Raw genomic sequence first — 20,876 nt, 5'->3', positions numbered from 1 at the left:
GGGAGGTGGACAGCTCATTCATTTCACTCTCTGGCACAGGGTTGTCCAGACAGACGTTGAAAAAGTTCAAGGCCGCATCATTATAGCCCAATCCTACCGCCAAGGTACAGAACTCTTGTGCCACACCACCCACCTCATTCCCCTTTTGACGGAGGGTGGTTAATTTTAGGAATCTTCTTCTCCGCTCCTCCATGCTGGCTGGGGAATGGACACAAAATCCCACACCGCTGGATTAGATCTGGATGGAGTCCTTCTGTAACGATAGGACACAGGAGAGGAGAGATCCAAGAGCAGTGTGTTTAATGGGTATCCAAAAATCAATATCCAAAACAAGCAGGGGGTCAAAACCATGAAATCAGTCAGGAAACAAAATAAACAGGAAACTAGAGAAAACAAGTGAACATGACTGGGTGACAGAAAATAAGGACTCCATGACACAGATAGAAAACAGACCGGTTTATATAGATAGGATAACGAAGGAAGTGGAAACAGCTGAGTGCAATAGCAGGTGTGCAATTAACTGTGATGAAGGGACAAGGGTATGTGGGAAATGTAGTGCCTGCGGTGAGGTGCCTGTGGGGAAGTGAGACCACTAGTGGACACCCAGGGAAACACAGACCAGACACCGTGACAGTAAGATTGTTTTAGAAAGTGGAATGCATACATAATTAGCCTTATCATTCTACTTGAAGCAAAACTATGTAACGTTAGCCTAGTGTCGAACCTAAACTCGCATGAAAACGCGTCTGCTAAGAGGTGTACTCTACGTGATACCACTAGAAAAGGCCAAGGATTTCCGTATACCCACATAAAAAAGTGTAAGGATACGTAACAACTTTGTTTTGTGTCAGAACTTTTACACTTTCATTCATAAATTCACCCGTCTGTGTTTGTGAAGCGACACAGATCGAATCGCGGGATCCAGTCAAAAATGGAACTGGAGAACGTCACGGAATTTGGCTATTTTTAAATGAATAAATCTAAAGTAGGGCTGTACAATTAATCAAATATCGATATGGACTAGTGTATATGAATATTAAAGTTAAAAGAGACTACAGTTGTTGTAAGCGCGTCTCTGGGAATGAGCGCTCATTATGTGTATTTTTGTCATTCAAATATACACGATGTTCGCTGTGTTTTCCCCCACGCCGACTCCACCCTCGCCATGCCCCCAACTATGACTAGATGCCGACTGTACAGGCCCTTCTCAAAAGATTAGCATATTGTGATAAAAGTTCATTATTTTCCATAATGTAATGATAAAAATTTTACTTTCTTATATTTTAGATTCATTTCACACCAACTGAAATATTTCAGGTCTTTTATTGTTTTAATACTGATGATTTTGGCATACAGCTCATGAAAACCCAAAATTCCTATCTCAAAAAATTTGCATATTTCATCCGACCAATAAAAGAAAAGTGTGCTTCAATGCGGCGTGGCATGGAGTCAATCACTGCTGAGGTGTTATGGAGGACCAGGATGCTTCGATAGCGGCCTTAAGCTCATCCAGAGTGTTCGGTCTTGCGTCTCTCAACTTTCTCTTCACAATATCCCACAGATTCTCTATGGGGTTCTGGTCAGGAGAGTTGGCAGGCTAATTGAGCACAGTAATATCATGGTCAGTAAACCATTTACCAGTGGTTTTGGCACTGTGAGCAGGTGCCAGGTCGTGCTGAAAAACGAAATCTTCATCTCCATAAAGCTTTTCAGCAGATCAGCATAAAGTGCTCCAAAATCTCCTGATAGCTAGCTGCATTGACCCTGCCCTTGATAAAACACAGTGGACCAACACCAGCAGTTGACATGGCACCACAAACCATCACTGACTGTGGGTACTTGACACTGGACTTCAGGATTTTTGGCATTTCCTTCTCCCCAGTCTTCCTCCAGACTCTGGCACCTTGATTTCCGAATGACATGCAAAATTTGCTTTCATCCGAAAAAAGTACTGAGCAACAGTCCAGTGCTGCTTCTCTGTAGCCCATGTCCAGCACACGCCTGTGCACATTGGCTCTGGATGTTTCTACTCCAGACTCAGTCCACGGCTTCCGCAGGTCCCTCAAGGTCTGGAATCGGTCCTTCTCCACAATCTTCCTCAGGGTCCGGTCACCTCTTCTCGTTGTGCAGCGTTTTTTGCCACACTTCTTCCCACTGAGGTGCCTTGATACAGCACTCTGGGAACAGCCTATTCGTTCAGAAATTTCTTGTCTTACCCTCTTGCTTGAGGGTGTCAATGATGGCCTTCTGGACAGCAGTCAGGTCGGCAGTCTTACCCATGATTGCTGTTTTGAGTAATGAACCAGGCTGGGAGTTTTTAAAAGCCTCAGGAATCTTTTGCAGGTGTTTAGAGTTAATTAGTTGATTCAGATGATTAGGTTAATAGCTCGTTTAGAGAACCTTTTCATGATATGCTAATTTTTTGAGATAGGAATTTTGGGTTTTCATGAGCTGTATGCCAAAATCATCAGTATTAAAACAATAAAAGACCTGAACTATTTCAGTTGGTGTGCAATGAATCTAAAATATATGAAAGTTAAATTTTTATCATTACATTATGGAAAATAATGAACTTTTATCACAATATGCTAATTTTTTGAGAAGGACCTGTATGTATAACTGTAAAACTGTCCACCGTCAGAGCTTGTGTTCCACATGTCTTTCTGCTGTGAAATATATACTGATATTCGTGAGGTAAATATATGAATAACTTTTATATTATTAGTAATAATTCTAGATTGGACTACTGAACACTTACTGGACTGAAGCAGGTTTCCTTGATTATCTTTTTCTACCGTATTTTTTGAAAAATCATGTTTAAGTAAGTATCAAATATAATCCTCAGGGTTTTGAGGAACGTTTATTTGATTAGAATACTAAGCAATTAATTCAATCTTACTAAGACAAAAAAAGGACTATCTGTTACTCAAAAAAGAGATAGTCAGGTTTGCAAAAAAATCATGCTTGTTTTGTGGATTATCACAGACATCTACAAAAAACATTTACAGTGGAAAAGTTATATGGCCTATTTTTTAAATCTAAGTTTTCTATAACGCATGCAAATAAAAATAGAATTTTTCAGACTGTCTCATTTTGGGTTCTGCAGAGGAAAGTTTTAATTAAAAAACTTTTTTTTTTCTGTGAAATTCACAGCTCAGGGAATGATACTGTAATGTCACAATGCGCAGTGCCAAAAACGCACAATGAAGACCAGCTAAAATATCCATTATGACACTTTTTATTATAAGTGTGCATTAATTTAAAAACAATACAAAGCTGCATGAGTATATAAAAAGACAATTCAGTGACACAATAACAATAAATATAATTTAATAAAATAAAATGAAGTTTGTTCAAGTTTACTTTTAATAAACAAGTGGTAGCACATTTTCACAATCGATACTTCATGTATCACCCAGAGATGAGGAAACTCTATTACAGTAGAAGTTGAATCAGTTTCTTCAGTCGCTCTTTGAACCGTGATATTCATTCATTGTTGACTCTTGATGTTTCTCTTGTTGATTCTGCAAACATGAAGAAACGTGTTAGTGTCTGAAGGTGTACCAAAGTGATGCAATGAAAACATTTTATATACAATTCACATCATGAATCATTTTAAGACGGATAATTATAGCCATCATAAACAAGAACTTACTCTTCTTTGAGAGAAATCACCCAGTCTTTCGTAGGATCAAGACAGGTCTCTCCTTTCTTCATTTTGGCACTGTAAGTAACAAATTATGTCATTCTTTAAAATTGATAGAATTAACCAGTGCATAAAATGATACACGAATCACATTCTGACCGCATCATTCTAACAGAACTGTTAATCCAAAAATACAAAGACAACTGTCAGGCAAAAAGCAAGACTTTTATAATTTAATAAAAGAAAATTAAATAAACTTTAAAGAACAGCTCAGGCATTCTGCTAAATCTCTCCATTGGTGAAGCTATAACTCATACAGGCTGAAGGTGAAAAATGACCAAATTTCATTCATTTAGGTGTACTATCCATGAAGCATCACACTACCACTTAAATTTTTGTACACTATTGATCGTAAAGAACTTTTAAATGTAAACTTTGCTGTTTTGTTTTTGTCATTTAAAAAAAAAAAAAAAAAAAAATATATATATATATATTGGTTTTAGTTAACTAATCACTCTAGTATTTTTTTGTTTTTTTGATGCTTTAAAAAAAAAATCATGTTTTGACTGGTAGTGCACTTTAGATGTCTGTATGTGAAGTGTTTCACACGCACATGATCTCCTCGTGTTTGCAATGTGGTCCAGCGGAAATAACCCTCAATGAGAGTATTTTATCAGCTGGAATTGCTGGAGCTGAATGCATTTGAGGGCAGTTGCAACGTAGCTGTGGGCGAACAGGTCTACCTGCAGTGACAGAGAGAGAGAAAAGTCCTGTAAGATTAGCATGAAATATTCATCAAAATGTCAAAACGCATGATAAATGAATGTTAGTCTGCTTACCCTCTGTTGTGGACAGCAGTGCAACTGTGCAGATCAAAAGCACAAAAGCTGATACTGTGAGTTTCATTTTTCTGAGCCAGTACTGTGCAGAGCAACACTAATGAAGAGATTAAAAAGCTGTAGTCTGTAGGTTATGAGAATACAGCGCCCTGCACTCTCCCTTTTAAAGACAGTCCCTCCCACACAACATGCACAAGGTTATTGTGCAATTATGATTTCTCAGCATTCTTCTCTTCCTACGAACTGTATCTTTAATTTCCCTTGATAATAAAATAATTTATAAACAGTATAACTGCTACCAAATGTCAATTGACCTAATAAACACACACACACACACACACACACACACACAGATATATATATATATATATATATATATATATATATATATATATATATATATATATATATATATATATATATATATATATATATATATATATATATATATATGCACATTTCTAATGCCTCTAATTTATCATCACAAACAAATATGTTGCACACAAGCTACTACATTCCTTTTGTCATCTGAATGACAGTTTATTTTTAGCAAACAATACGCCTTTAAGTATAACTGTAAAACTGCTTTGTGTTTGAAAACTGAAATAGTATTTTCTTGTAAAACATACTCCGATAATCTTAATTTTATTTAAAAAATATAAAAAACAATTTAACAGTGTACAGAGCTTTGATCAACTAAGCATTTAAATATAATTTTCAGACATGTTTGAGAGTTATAGTGTGATTGGTATTTATATCATTTGAAAAAAAAAAATGTTTTATTGTTATTAAAAAATTATTGATTTACATTATAAATTATCAGAATGTCATTTAATTTTTTTTGTCCATATAAATATCAGTATCTGTACCAAATTGCATAGTTTTGCTCAGTTTGGGCTAATATAAAAAAGCAAACTTGATTAAAAAAAGAAAAAAAAAATACAGAAAATTAGATTTTTCTCACTATTATTTTATTTCAGTATTTACAGGGTTAATAGAAATATAAGTTACTGTAACTCAGACAGTAGAACATGGTGCACAACATGATGCATAAAACTAAAACAGTAAATTCCATTCTATTCTGATATGATGAAGAAAGGCACCAACACTGAGCATGCTGGAAATCCAGAAAATGTGAAAAAATGTGTTTAGTACAGTACATTCAGATACCATTATCTGTCAAAACTTATATTGCGCATAGCTTTTATTTTGCATGTGTCATGTTGCAGTTCCTTTTAACAGAACCATTGCAGCAACAGAGAAGAACTGAAAACTCTGACTCACTGAAATGAAAAATGTAGCACAAGAAAGACAAAATGTCAAAGGTAAACATCCTTAATGCTCTGCTCTTTAGTAGATATTAGTATTAGAATGCATGGTTTGTGTTACCAAAGACAAGAGATGACATTCTCAAGCACTTAATCAAGCTCTTCTAAATGTTTTCACTGAACGGCTGTGAAAACAGAAATTGGGGGAAGCAGAATCATGATTCAATTTAAAACAAAGTGTTTTCTGCTTGCCAAGATCACCTCAGTTTTCCACGGAAAGCTCTTTCAAACACTACTGGACTCCAAAGAACTAAGTCTCCAACGTAAAAAAAAAAAAAAAAAAAACATTATGTCTACATGAAAAAATTAGGCACAGTATAGTGAGCCTTCCCAGAAATGGTGATGTTGCAGCCTGCAATACTAAATTCCAGTCCTTTAATGGTGTTAACCTCTTCAGCAATCTGGTCATGGAGTAGAAGTCATCAGATATCCTTCCACCATTTATTTATGTGCAGGTTTCTCCATATTCATATATTGATTATGCATTGGAGGTAGTTTCTACAATGAAAAATAAAACAGAAGTAAATACCTGCTGGGTGTGGTACTGTACATACTTTACGCAGGGGTTTGTCTTAAGCTAATTTTTTTTTTTTTTACATATATTTACAAGTGGTTGAAAGATTGTGAATGATAAATTGTGTTCTGCAATTAACATGCATGCATTTTTTCAAGTCATTCATTCAAACACAATCATTAATTCAGGGGGACATTTTGGTCTAACAGCTGTGGGGGAGTTAGTCAGTTTTAGTAAAATCTTAATATGACAGTCTCTTCCTGGTGAAAAAAAAAACAAAAAACAACAACAACAACAACAACAACAAAAAAAAACACTAAGAACATAATATTTTCAGAAAATTACTTTATTAACATCCTTTAAGGAAAATCAATTAAAGGTGCTGTAGGGAACTTTTGTAAAAAAATATTTTTTACATATTTATTAAACCTGTCATTATGTCCTGACAGTAGAATATGAGACAGATAATCTGTGAAAAAAATCAAGCTCCTCTGGCTCCTCCCGGTGGTCCTATTGCCATTTGCAGAAACTCCATCGCTCCCGGTAAAAAATAACCAATCAGAGCTGCGGTCCGTAACTTGTGTTCAATGAGTAAAATTTATATAATAAGCGAGTACACCATGAATCCATTTTTCAAACCATGTTTTTGGCTTGTCCTGAATCACTAGGGTGCACCTATAATAAGTGTTTATATTCGGACTATTTTAGATTGCTTCAGGGAAACCGCGGCGGAGTAACCCAGTACCTTTGTGATTCTTCATAGACATAAACAGAGAGAAGTAGTTCCGGCTACGATGTTCTTCCGCAAGAAGCAAGCAGTTCTGTTTATTAACCGCTAGAGCGTCAAAAGTTCCCTACCGCAGCTTTAAGCAACTGTTTAATATCGAAAACCAACAAACAAATAAAATTGGCACTATGCAGTTTTTGTTTGCATTAACATTAAAATACTAATATTAAAAATGATGGATTTTAAATGATCTGATAATATTGGTTTTGTGACTTACAACACAACGCGTTATCTACAAGAAATAAAATATGAAATTATAAACCTCACATTTCAGTCTTTAACTCATTTTCATAGAAGGTCAATAATGGGCATTTTAGAATATGTATTATCTTGTTTTCCACATACATGTTAAGATTTACAACAAAAAAATAAAATCTATTTGATTTTCGCATTGGTCTGAACAAAAAAGGCTGAATGAAAATTGTAAATGTAAAGCTGTAATAACAGAAATGACAGGATAAACAAAAACAACAACATGACAGAGGATTTTCGAAAGTAAATACACATGACATTTCTCACTAGTGAGGTAATAACAGCGGTGTTTAGAGACTCTGCTGCAGCCTAATTCACACAAGCCCTCTCTCTCTCTCTCTCTCTCTTTCTCTTTCATTCTCTGTGTCTCTGTCTCTCTCGTTGTCTTTCTAAAAATTTCAGTACAAAAACCAAACAAATCAATCCCCTTGTACATATACCTGCACTTGCGGCCTTTGCACGTAATCACTTACTTATATGATGTATTTCCTGTATGTGGTCCAAGAGTTCAAAAGAGCATGAAGACCACAAGTTTGTGACTTAATACTTACAGTGTTGTAAAAATGCAAGTGTTTACAGAGCTTTAATTATTATTTTTTAACTTTGCATTTTAAAATCAACTTCTGTTGAACAAAATAATGTACAAAATAATTATCATGAAAAATAATTAAATAATTAAATTTGATCATTCTCCACAAGTGCTGTTGTTGGTTCACTGAGCTCTCAGCACTTCCAAAGAAACTAATGGGTTTAAGAAGGATAGACGACAGCTTCACTCAAAAACTTTAAATTAATTTTGCATTTCAACACTTGCGTAATGATGCGTTAAATTGATTAAAGTGGTTTAATAAAGGATGTATTGATTTTGTAAATTAAAAAAGTTTACTATACCAATATTTTTTAACTTGCCATTAAAGTTTTATATGTGAACACACTGTAAGAATCCACACGCCGGCCCAAAAGAGTGGAATCCAGCAGCCTGTTCGAAGGTTTAATGCGTATTCAGTCTATTACTTGCACCGTACTTGAAAAAATATAGATTAGAAGAGATCAGAATAAATCAAATATAACAATTTAATAATAGTCAGTAAAAATTGTATCATGCCAATTACATAATTGAACAATTAGAAGCTGCAATTGTGAATCACATTGTAGCCGCATGGAGACAGTGCTCCAGTAAATGGTTTACTGTAGCTATATGAAAAATAGCCAAATGCTCCGTGCAGGAGAGAAACAATTTTAACATCGTTACATATAATAATAATAATAAGTTTTATTTATATAGCGCCTTTCCAGAGCTCAAGGACACTTTACAATAAACAAACTACAATAAAGACAATTGACAAAGAGAGCAGACAGAACAACAATCGGCAAATGAGAGTGCAAGTACAGTAAGAGAGAATTGGGTAAAAAAAAAAAAAAAAAAAAAAAAAAACTAAGACCTATAACATTCAGAAAATAGGTGTGTTTTGAGCATGGATTTGAATTAAGAGATAGTGTTAACAAAACGGAGTGATGGGGGGAGAGAGTTCCACATTTTGGGCGCAACAACACTGAATGATCTGCCCCCCATTGAAGCAAGGCGATGCCGAGGGACAACGAGGAGGCTGGAATCAGCGGATCGTAAAGAGTGAGTAGGGGTGAAGGAGAGAAGCAGGTTACAGAGGTAGGGGGGAGCAAGGCCATGCAGAGACTTAAAAGCGAGAAGGAGAATTTTGAATTTAATACGGTAAGCCACAGGAAGCCAGTGAAGATCATGCAGAATTGGGGAAATATGTGCAGAACGCTTGGTGTGGGTGAGTAGTCTGGCAGCAGAGTTTTGAATGTAATTGTAATTTGGAAATGGAGCTAGCTGGTAGGCCAATGAAAAGTGCATTCCAGTAATCAAGACGTGAGGTGACCAATGCATGGATGACAGTTTCAGCATCTGAGATACTGATAAAGGGACAGAGCTGAGCGATACGACGTAGATGAAAGAATGCCAATTTAGTGATGGAATTAATGTGAGAGTGGAAAGATAGACAGGATTTAAAAATTACACCAAGATTTTTAACAGTACTAGATGGTTTGATAAGAGAGCCGGCGATCTCACAGGTGAAGTTAGTAGGAATTTTATTAGTGAGTGATGAAGGTCCAGTGAAAATTTTGTCCATGTTAAGTTTCAGAAAATTTGAATGAAGCCAATCTTTTATTTCATGCACACAAGCAGAGATTTTGTCAGTTGAGAAAGATAAAGTTGATGTACAGGTAGTATATAATTGAATGTCGTCAGCGTAAAAATGATAATTAAAATCATGACGGCGGAAGATCTGACCAAGAGGTATTATATAAATTATAAATAATAATGGCCCAAGAACGGATCCCTGAGGGACACCTTGCTTCAGGGGGACAGTGGGTAAGCGAATATTCTGAAGTGAATTGTAAAACAGTCTGTAAGAGAGATAAGAGGAGAACCAGGAAAGAGCAGCACCAGAAATACCCACATCCGAAAGGCGCGAAAACAGTAGTTTTTTTTATTAAAAATGAAATGTATACCTGACTCCAGGAAGAGACATATGATAATGCACTCCACACTATGGACTGATCTGGTTACAGAATCACAATGACTGATTTACAACTTTCCCTTAAACACTCCCAGAACAAAAACAAAGAAATCAGTTAAAAAACATAAAAGACCTTTTGTTTTTTTTAGATTCATGTGCTCCGGGGTCTAAAAAGGTGTTTAATATTTCTCATAAGACAAGTGATAACTGTCAAATTAAGACCAATTCACCAATTGCACAGAGACCTTTAAAATTATACCGAACACGACAAAGGGGAAAAACAACAGGTTCACAAAATACATGATGTGTGGGATAAACATATTCTTAATGAACTCTGATGCCACGTTTCCACCGTAGGAACTTTACCCAGGAACTAGGGACTTTGGGCGCTAAACATCCTGATTGGTTGAATTCACGCAGCATTGATTGAGTTCAACCACCATTTATTCTGATCATTTTTAAAATATTACTGTTATTGTGACATGAAATGTAATTTTAAAAGTATTTCAGGTAATAATGTAGTTGCTTAAAACAAAAATCTGTGGTTTGTTTATAAAGACAGCGCTTATTTAAAAATGTGTTTCACCGATCTCTTAGACGGTGATCTCCATGCAATCAGCAAGAGCTCAGTGCTTATGTATCCGCCGAGAGCAGCCTCACCTCGGCTAGACCTTCTGATATGTGCCGCTGGCTTTGATGTCTCTTTAGTGGTTCAATATAAAATATAATTTGTTTTGGGTAAATCTAACAGGTTATCTTTGGTCTGTATTCAATTTATTTATATGTTAATTTTGTTTCATTGTAATGGCTGTATATATATTCACATATCCCTGGAATAAGTACATTTCTGCGTATGTTATTATGTTCAAGTGAAAACGAAAGGAGGCAGTGGTATTTGATATCCTATTTTGTTTTATTGTAAATATACAGAGAGGAAAATTGCAGTAGCCATGGTCAGCTGACTGAAGTTATCAAGTACGCTGCTGTTTGCAGATTTACCGGATTTGCGTCGTCACGGACATCACACCCCCCCAGTCGAATGCACAAAGTCTTAACTACCAAGGATGCACGTCCAAAATCAGCGTAATTTGTATTGAGAAACAAGCGCAGACCTACGCCACCAGTCTATTTGCCTAATCTTCCCGGTACTTTGCACCGCGGTGGAAATGCAGAAAGCAACAGGTCTGGGGGAAACAAAGTTCCTGGGGAAAAAGTTCCTGGTACAAATGTTCCGGGTAATTTCGGTGGAAACGCGGCATGAGTGAATCCTTTTGGGGGAAAAGAGGGAGAGACAGAGAGGGTAGATTTCTTCTCCATATAAGTTTTGTTTTGTTGCATGGCATCTGTTTTTTTGTGAGTTCCTGAGTTTTTTTAGTTAATTTCATAAGGAAATAATTTCACTCCTTTGATCCTTTAGTTTTAGAACTACAATTAGTTGGTGGAAAAACGCATACATTTTGGACCAATTTTGCAGCATGATTTCTTGACTTGCACAAATAGACTACTGTTCAACAAAATACAAATTTTCTGCACTTTTTACTATACCAATAATTTAAATTGGCCTTTGAACATAGCTTTATTTCATGAAAAAAAACATTACTTTGCCAAAGCACTTACAGAACCCACTGATCTAATGGTGTTGGTGACTTGAGCCCTCCAAATGCAAATTTTGCATACAACAATCCGGCAGCAATTGACAGCGCTCTGATCCAATAGCATACAGGCATTGTCAAATTGACAGTACTCTATAGCCCAATGATGTTGGGGGATCCAGTGGGGGCGGAAATAATATTTTGAGGTGGCCATGCCACTCTTTATACATTTACATTCTTGCTATATGTTGTGCCAGGCCTGCTGGTGGAGCTCTAGCTTGCCTATGCCTAGAAGCGGTATTGGCTTCACTAAACAGGTATTTGCAGCAATTAAAAAAAAAAAAAACACATATTAGTTTAATCAGGCAGCCAGATCAGAAGGGATAATCCGGACAATCATAGACAAACAGGCAGAATAATACACGTGGTCAGCAAACAGTCTGACCACGTATTAGGTCGGTCGGGTCTGGCTCGATGAAACTCCTCGTTGAGAGATTGGTCCAGAATGTCACGGGCTGCTACCCATGATCTCTCCTCAGGTCCGTAGCCCTCCCAGTCCACCAGATACTGGAGCTGACTCCCTCTGCACCTCGAGTCCAACATCAGGTTTACCCTATAAACAGGGACACCGTCAATGTTCAATGGCAGTGGTAGCTCTTGAGCATTGTTGGGGCCAGGCAAAAAATGAAAGAAGGGAAAGATATGGTAATTTGCAAAAGCTCTAATTGGTAAGTGACCTCATTAATTCTTCGTAGAATTTTAAAAGGGCCCAAATACCTTGGGTTGAGCTTCCTGCTTGGTAGCCACAACTTGAGATCTCTGGTGGAGAGTCAGACCCATTGTCCAGGTTGATAAGGAGGATGTTGGCAGCGGCGTCGCTTAGCCTGCAGTTCCTGAGTTCTCAATAATCTCTGCAGATGGATGTAAGCACTGTCTCATTCCTTTTCACTGTGCCGAATCCATTTGTCCACTGCTGGGACTGATGAGGGTTCTCCAGACCAAGGGAACAGGGGGGGTTGGAAGCCTAGGACACACTTGAAGGGGTTTGTACCTGTAGATGAGTGAACCAATTAATTCTGGGCATATTCTGCCCAGGGCAGGAATTCTGACTAACGATGTTATTCTCTACTACAGTATGTTTGGAGGTATCTGCTGATTTTTTGATTCAGACGCTCCACTTGGCCATTTGCTTGAGGGTGATAACCTGAGGTAATGCTGATGTTGATATCAAGGTGCTTACAGAAGGTTCTCCAAACCTGAGAAGTGAATTGGGTGCCTCTGTCAAGTCATGTCAAGTCACCTATATTTATATAGCGCTTTAAACAAAATAAATAGCATCAAAATAATTGAACAACATTCATTAGGAAAACAGTGTGTCAATATTGCAAAATGACAGTTAAAGGCAGTTCATCATTGAATTCAGTGATGTCATCTCTTTTCAGTTTAAATAGTATCTGTACATTTATTTGCAAATCAAGTCAATGATATCACTGTAGATGAAGTGAACCCAACTAAGCAAGCCACAGGCGACAGCGGCGAGGAACCGAAACTCCATTGGTGATAGAATGGAGAAAAAACCTTGGGAGAAACCAAGCTCAGTTAGGGGGCCAGTTCTCCTCTGACCAGACGAAACCAGCAATTCAATTCCAGGCTGCAGCAAAGTCAGATTGTGCAGAAGAATCATCTGTTTCCTGTGGTCTTGTTCTGGTGGTTGTCTGAGACAAGGTCTTTACAGGGGATCTGTATCTGGGGGTCTAGTTGTCCTGGTCTCCGCTGTCTTTCAGGTCTGTAGAGGTCCTTTCTAGGTGCTGATCCACCATCTGGTCTGGATACATACTGGATCCGGGTTACTGCAGTGACCCTCTGATCTGGATACAGACTGGATCTGGTGGCTACGGTGACCTCGGAATAAGAGAGAAACAGACTAATATTAGCATAGACGCCATTCTTCTAATGATGTAGCAAGTACATAGGGTGTTATGGGAATTGTTCCTGGTTCCGGTTTCCCTAATTAATGCAGCCGAAAAATCCTTCTACGGATTTGGATATTAAAAACATATTAGTATGTTATGTGTAAGCCAGGTTAAAGAGATGGGTCTTTAATCTAGATTTAAACTGCAAGAGTGTGTCTGCCTCCCGAACAATGTTAGGTAGGTTATTCCAGAGTTAAGGAGCCAAATAAGAAAAGGATCTGCTGCCCACAGTTGATTTTGATATTCTAGGTATTATCAAATTGCCTGAGTTTTAAGAACGTAGCAGATGTAGAGGATTATAATGTAAAAGCAGCTCATTCAAATACTGAGGTGCTGAACAATTAAGGGCTTTATAAGCAATAAGTAATATTTTAAAATCTATACGATGTTTGATAGGAAGCCAGTGGAGTGTTGACAGGACCGGGCTAATATGGTCATACTTCCTGGTTCTAGTAAGAACTCTTGCTGCTGCATTTTGGACTAGCTGTAGTTTGTTTTTACTAAGCATGTAGAACAACCACCCAATACAGCATTACATTACGGTCTCCATGGCTGTGGGGAGTCCCTCTAATGGTACCAGATAGCAAGATTTGGAGAAGTGATGACTAGAATAGTGGTGAATCCGTTTGAAGGGGGTAGATCGGTGACTAAATCTATCGAGAGGTGAGACCAGGGACATTGGGGAATTGGTAATCGTTGTAGGAGGCCTGAGGGTAATTCCTTGGCATGATTTCACATAGCTGTAATTGCTGACCGCCAGAACGGACAAGGAGGCATAAACTTTGTGGTACATATTGTTTGCCAGGTGGGTAATGGAGGGTGCTGGTTCTGATTGATGTTCTTTCTGAATTTCCTCCATGATTTCCCAAGTTACAGGAGCTAAGATAATGGATAGTGGACGAATGGATTCAGGGTGGACATTGTCTAAACAGTATGACCTCTCCACTGACAGAGTGTCTGCCTTGCTGTTCTTACTGCCTGGCCTATTGGTTACAGTAAACTGGAAGCGATTGAAGAACCGCAACCTTCAAGCTTGGCGTGGGTCCAGGCATTTTACACTCTTTATGTATTCAAGGTTTTTATGGTCAGTTATGATCTGGAATGGATGTGCTCCACCTTCCAGCCAGTGTCGCCATTCTTCAAGGGGGATTTCATGGAAAGAAGATCCTTGTTTATTTTTGGCTGCCGTAAGAATTTCCTGAAGAACAATACAGAAGGATACAGTTTGCTTGGTTGACCATGTTGTTGAGAAAGTACTGCCCTGCTTCCAAAATTGGATGAGTCTATCTCCACGATGAAGGGCAGATTGGGGTCTGGATGTTTTAAGATGGGTGCTGTGGTGAATCTTTCTTTCAGGGAGTTGAATGTGTTGTTGGCTTCATCTGTCCACATTAATTTTTGTAGGTTTTCCCTTCAAGAGAGAGGTCAGAGGTGATGCTATCATGCTATAGTTAAAAATTATATGTCTTTAGAAGTTTGCAAATGCCAGAAACCATTGAAGTTCTTTCACTGTTGAGGGCTGAGGCCATTGGGTGACTGCTTTCACTTTGGTTGTATCCATTTTCACCCCTTGATGACTTATTTGGTAGCCTAGAAATGAAGTTTGACATGGAATTCGCATTTCTCTGCCTTGACGTAGAGTTAATTCTCTAGTAGCCAAGAAAGGACTGTTCTGACATGAGTGATGTGTTCTGCCTCTGATTTGGAATTTATCATGTTATATATGTATGCAACCACTGTTGGGAACGTTACTCACTACTTGTTCCAAAAAGTAATCAAGTTAGTAACTGAATTTACTCACTACTTGTTCCAAAAAGTAATCAAGTTTGTAACTGAATTACTCTATAATTAAAGTAACTCATTACCAGGGAAAGTAACTATTTGCGTTACTGTAAAAAAAAAAAAAAAAGTTGCTATATGTCAAATATATATATTTTTTTTTGCAGTTTTCACAAGTCAGTTGAAATGAGTAGAACAGACAGGTGTTCATACATAACTTTATACATTTATTGCACGTCAAAAGACAGCAAGAGTTTTATCCTGCATTTCAAGTATTATCTTTTTAAGAAAAGTGTTTTTGGCCACTAGCTTTTTAGATGCGTGTCACACATTACATCTACACATTACATGCAAGTTCTTGCCTTTGACCACAATGAATTTGAAGTAGCGCTTAGATCTCCACCTTGAAAATGGCAACTTTTCATCGGATTGCTCCTGACTCGCCATTTCTGTTGCTGCTGCGAATCTCTTTGTAGCTGTTGCGTGTGTTTGTGTGTGTGTGTGTGTGTGTTTGGCGCCGCTGGCGAGCGTGCCGGCATGTGTGTAAAAACACTGGCTCTGGTTGGCTACCATGAAACACATGACTGCCTTAGCCAATCATAATCGCTTATCTCGTTTTTAACCCACCTCCACACTCGCTGTGTGAGCCAGAGGCATGTTCGGATTGCATAGTTTATTAAATCAATGCATAGTAACGCACCGCATTTAACTTTCAGTAATGGTAGCGGCGTTGTAACGACGGGAAAAGTTATTAGTTAGATTACCCAGTTACTGAAAAAATAATGTCGTTACCTAACGCTGTTCTTTTAAACGCCGTTATTCCAAACACTGTATGCAACAACATATTGGTTCAACAGGTCTCGAAAGATTTCATTGATGAAAGATTGAAAAAAGGCAGGTGAGTTAGCTAGGCCATACGACATTACCTGATATTCATAGTGCCCCCTGGTGGTGATAAAGGCAGTCTTCCACTCATCACCCTCTTTGATCCTGATCAGATTGTAGGCACTTCGCAGATCTAGCTTTGGTGTAAATGGTAGCTTCATGTAATTGTTCTAAAGCTGAGGGTAAAAGTGGAAGGGTATAGCGGAATTTCACAGTTACATCATTTAATCCTATGTAATTGATACAAGGTCTCAAAATAAAATTTTACTCAAATACACAAATACAATCTTTTTTCTCGACGAAGAAAAAGTTTGCAGCTGCCGGTGAAGTTGAAGGTCAGATGAAGCCAGAATTCAGGGCCTCTGTTATGTATTCCTCCATGGCTTGACTTTCATTTTGGGATAGAGGGTAGATCTTACTCTTGGGGGAGCATAGCGTTAGGGAAGAGGTCGATAGCACAATCCCAAGGACGATGGGGAGGTAGTTGGGTATCTTTGACTTTGCTGAAGACCTCCATTAAGTTATGGCAGCATGTTGGGATTTCAACATTCTGGTTAGTTTCGGGGGTTTCCACACTGGTTGCGAGACATGGGGGGCTTGTGGCAAGACAATGATTCATACAGAAATCGGACCAATGAATGAGCTCACCATGCTGCCAGGAGATGCTTGGATCGTGAGCGCTTAGCCATGGAAATCCAAGGACGAGGTCATGCTGGGGGGAGTCCATGAGGTACAGACAAATGGATTTTTGATGAAATAGTCCCACAGTAAGTGTCAGAATTTTAGTTTGACAAGTTATTCCCTTTCCTATGGTGAATCCTTGATACTGATTGGTGGGTGCATGGTTGGACAGGGATGTTATATATTTGTGTGATGTCCTTGTTGATCAGGTTCAAGGCAGCCCCAGAAGCGATCATTGCTGTCAAATTAACAAAAATTCTCAGTTCTTTGGATAACAGGAAGTCTGAATGACTTATTGCTAAGTAATGCAAAATGTTCAATATTTACCCTAGAGGCAGTTTGGCTCTTGTTTGGACATCCTGAGCTGCATTGTCCTGCCTCGCTGCAGTAAAAGTACAGGCAGAACTGACGACATCTCGCTCTCTCTTCCTCAGAAAGCCTAGAGAAGTTGCATGTTGCATGGGTTCATCGCTGATTGATACATTGAATGCAGGGGTTAAATGGCTCTGTTGAACTCCTCTTGCACTTATATGCTGATAAGTTGGTCTCATAAGATTGTCAACATGTATGGCCAAGTTCACATACTGAGAAAACAAAAAATTATCTACTTTGCATGCCAACTCTATTTGTAGTTTGGGGCTGAGACGTTGCTGAAACACGGCCTTAAGAGAGATATCATTCCAACAACTCTGAGCTTGAAGTGTTCTAAACTTGACTGCATAATCAGCTGCTGTGTGGTTGTTCTGGGATAGGTGAAGTAGTTGAGTTGATATACAGTATTCTTGCCCCCAGCAGGATATTCAAACACTTCTCGCAATTGTTGAAAAATAATCCACAGAAGTTTTAATTTGTACATCGCTATCCCATACAGCAGAAGCCCAGTCAATTGGTTTGCCAGTCAATAGTGTCATTAGAAACGCACACTTCTTTTCATCTGACTCAAACTTCTCTATTTGATGATCAAAGTATAATCTGATTTGGTGAATAAAGCCTCTACGATGTTCAGCAGATCCATCAAATTTGTCAGGAAGAGCAAGGATTACCGTGTTCAGCGAGGGTGGAGGTAGAGAGCGGATGTAGTCAGATGTTTATTGACTCATCGGAGTTGAACAAGCTGCTCTTGAAAGCCCTTTATGGCTTCTGTCTGGTAAGCTAATGCTGCTTGCAGGTTGGCTACCTCAGCTGGATTCATGTTTGACGAAGTATTCTGTAAAGAGGACACAGAGTCAAAAGTAGATGGATTCTGCAGAGGATTATTAAGCAGCTTCAGAAACAAACATATATCGTAGAATGGGGGGGCCAATACCAGAAAAACAGTCCAATCTGTGAGCATACATAAGGAAGAATCCAAAGGCAAAGTGGCAGGCAGGCAATAGGTCCAAACACAGATATCAGTTCAATCAGGCAGCCAAATCAGAAGGGATAATCCAGACAATCAAAGACAAACAGGCAGAATCATACACGTGGTCAGCAAACAGGAAAACAAGGTAAACACTCAGTTAGGCAGTGTAACTGGCAATACTTCACAAAGCATGGATGTAGCTTCGAGTACATACATAGGCCTCTTGTGGTCAGCAAATATATAATTGCAGCTTTTAGTAGGCAGGAATGATTGGAATGTTGGGGTGGAAAAGGAAGTGATGTGCTCGTTGCAGCTGCACATATTATAAGTGTACAGTATATGTGTTCTCATCCTCTCCCATATGGGTTAATACTCCTTGACAAGGTCTGTTGCTACTTTCTGATTACATTTCTGGCTACATTTAAAATCAAAACATATTGATAATTTAATAATTGTTGTAATGCTAAAATCTTTGTTTTCAACTTCCAAATAGGTGTCCAGTGATTGATAAATAAATATTTGATTGCTGAATATTGTACCCTAATTTAAGTAGGTGATTAGTAGGATCATGCATATGTCAGATTTATCGCATGAAAAGCTCTTGCTATCAAACAGTGAAGGGATTTATCAAACAGGCCAGTTAATAGAGGGTTTTCAAAGAAATGAATGCTCTCTTTTACAAGCATTTTCTCTTATTTATAAAATGCAAAAAAAAAAAAAATTCTGATACCTGGCGTGGCTGCTTTATTTTGCAGTTTATTGGGATGCACTTAAAATGAAGATAGTTGGTGTTTTATTTTAAAATACATTTGGATATATCTTTGCCAAACCCTGACTACACATTTAATCAAGTTTGTGTTTTCCCCCTGATATTGTCAGGGATACATCACCGACGGTAAGCGTGATTTCACCAAGTACAACATGTTCCTGGATCAACATCCCCATCAGTCAGAATTGAGATATACAGTAACCTTTCCCACTGATTTTAGGAATAAATTATGGGTAAGGTTAGGTTTAGGGGCAGGGATTGGGTTAAGTTTATATTTTTAGACAATAATGTTGATCCAGGATCATCAAAAGATGTAAGTAAAGATGTTGATCCAGGAACATGTCTTACTTGGTAAAATCCTGGCGACCTATCAACGATATCTGTTCCCTATCACAACCGATCCAATCGCTGGAGTACTGATCACCTGCACCTTTGTTCTGTCACTGCTCTGTCACAAAAACCAATTCCTTGTATGTGTAAACATACCTGGCAATAAAGCTCATTCTGATTCTTGCTACACTAACTTGTGTCTATTTTTACCTCCAGAAACTCTGACGATCCTCTTGGGGTTTCCCTCGTCATCTGGACTGTTGCCACTGCCCTTATTCTCACCTGCCATTCACTCTGAATTCAGACCGTTCAATAAACCTTGTTATTTTACTAGCCTCCCGTTTCTACCCTGGTTTGTGACCGATATGTATTTTGATAAAAATATTAAGGCAACTCTGTCCTCACTCCCCATTGTATTGCAAATTATTTTATCTGTCTAAATTCACATATCACTAGTTCGCTCTTATTTCGTTTACATTTTTTATCTGTCCAAAACAAGAGCCAGTTTTGTAAACGGATATATCAAACTAGGAGGGAGAAAATAATTATTAATAATGAAAGATAAATTGGTTCCATTTTTTTTAAAAGTACTGTAAAGGAAATATTTTGTGAAGACCACTATTTATTATTGCAACTAAATGGAGATATTTATATATAAAAAAGTCATGATGCCTCTCCAGTAGTCTCACATAGCCAGACCTGCAGACTGACAGCTGAAGTTCTGGAATTCATGGCAGCTTTCATTGGTCAAGGCTTGCCCATGAGGCCCTTTGATCGACCTGTAAAACAGCCAATAACAGTTAATTTAGTTCAGCAGCATGTTTCGAGGCACGGAAATGTCACCACAATAACAGACCAGTATGTAAAACTCTCAGATGTATTTTAAGGATTCTGTGCCGCAGACTTTAAATAGTTTACATACTTTTGAAAATGACTTCATTGTTTCCAGACAGTACATTAAAGAATGCGACACACGTCTCGTGGAAATCCTGTAGAATTTATCCAATTCGATGACTCCTGAAGTGTTTCCAATTTTGTGTGTTGTATGCATCAGATGTTCAGTCAACTGTCCGTGGGCATGACGTCTTAGGCTGAGACTACTTCTCCGGCAGACCATGCATATACGCACCTCTAATGGGTACTAAGATATGTAAACAGCAGTTTCCTCATCTTCCCACTGAAAATTTTTGTATAGGATACTATGAATTTTAGGCACAAACCACAGGCTTGCCTTTACTTGCTTTGTGTTGTTGGAAGAGCTCCAGACTGAAAGAATGGAAAGGCCACGATGACGAATCAAGGCATCTGGGCCTTGATCAAATGAAATATGACAGTGAGAACTACGTCACTACAATTACACACTGTGTCTACAAAACTAGTTTTACACACAGTGGAGACATTTTTACCATACCCATATTAAACAATAATTCACCCACGAATTGAATCTTGCTCACATTAACTCACCCAATGTTTGCAACCTATATGTGTTTTTCCCATACAACTCTAATCTGGCACATAAATCAAGTTAAATAAAACTTGCAACTCTATTTCGCATATAGCTTTGTGTAATGAATAAAAACAAATTCAAACTCTGAATAATGTTTAAAAGTTTTGGA

General features: G+C 38.1%; 1 protein-coding gene across 1 annotated transcript; it reads right to left on the bottom strand.

The window, feature by feature from the left end:
• Window positions 1–3,220: 3,220 nt before the first annotated feature.
• On the bottom strand, window positions 3,221–4,605 carry LOC113073198 (interleukin-8-like). Its single transcript, XM_026246079.1, has 4 exons — window positions 4,486–4,605; window positions 4,260–4,389; window positions 3,656–3,724; window positions 3,221–3,524 (listed from the first exon to the last, which is right to left on the bottom strand). The coding sequence occupies exons 1-4, from the start codon at window positions 4,550–4,552 to the stop codon at window positions 3,491–3,493; spliced, it is 300 nt and encodes a 99-aa protein (XP_026101864.1). The 5' UTR covers window positions 4,553–4,605; the 3' UTR covers window positions 3,221–3,490.
• Window positions 4,606–20,876: the final 16,271 nt, after the last annotated feature.

The sequence above is a fragment of the Carassius auratus genome, unplaced genomic scaffold, assembly GCF_003368295.1.
Source record: "Carassius auratus strain Wakin unplaced genomic scaffold, ASM336829v1 scaf_tig00011615, whole genome shotgun sequence".
Taxonomy (NCBI): domain Eukaryota; kingdom Metazoa; phylum Chordata; class Actinopteri; order Cypriniformes; family Cyprinidae; genus Carassius; species Carassius auratus.
This window is presented reverse-complemented; position numbering and strand designations above follow the sequence as displayed.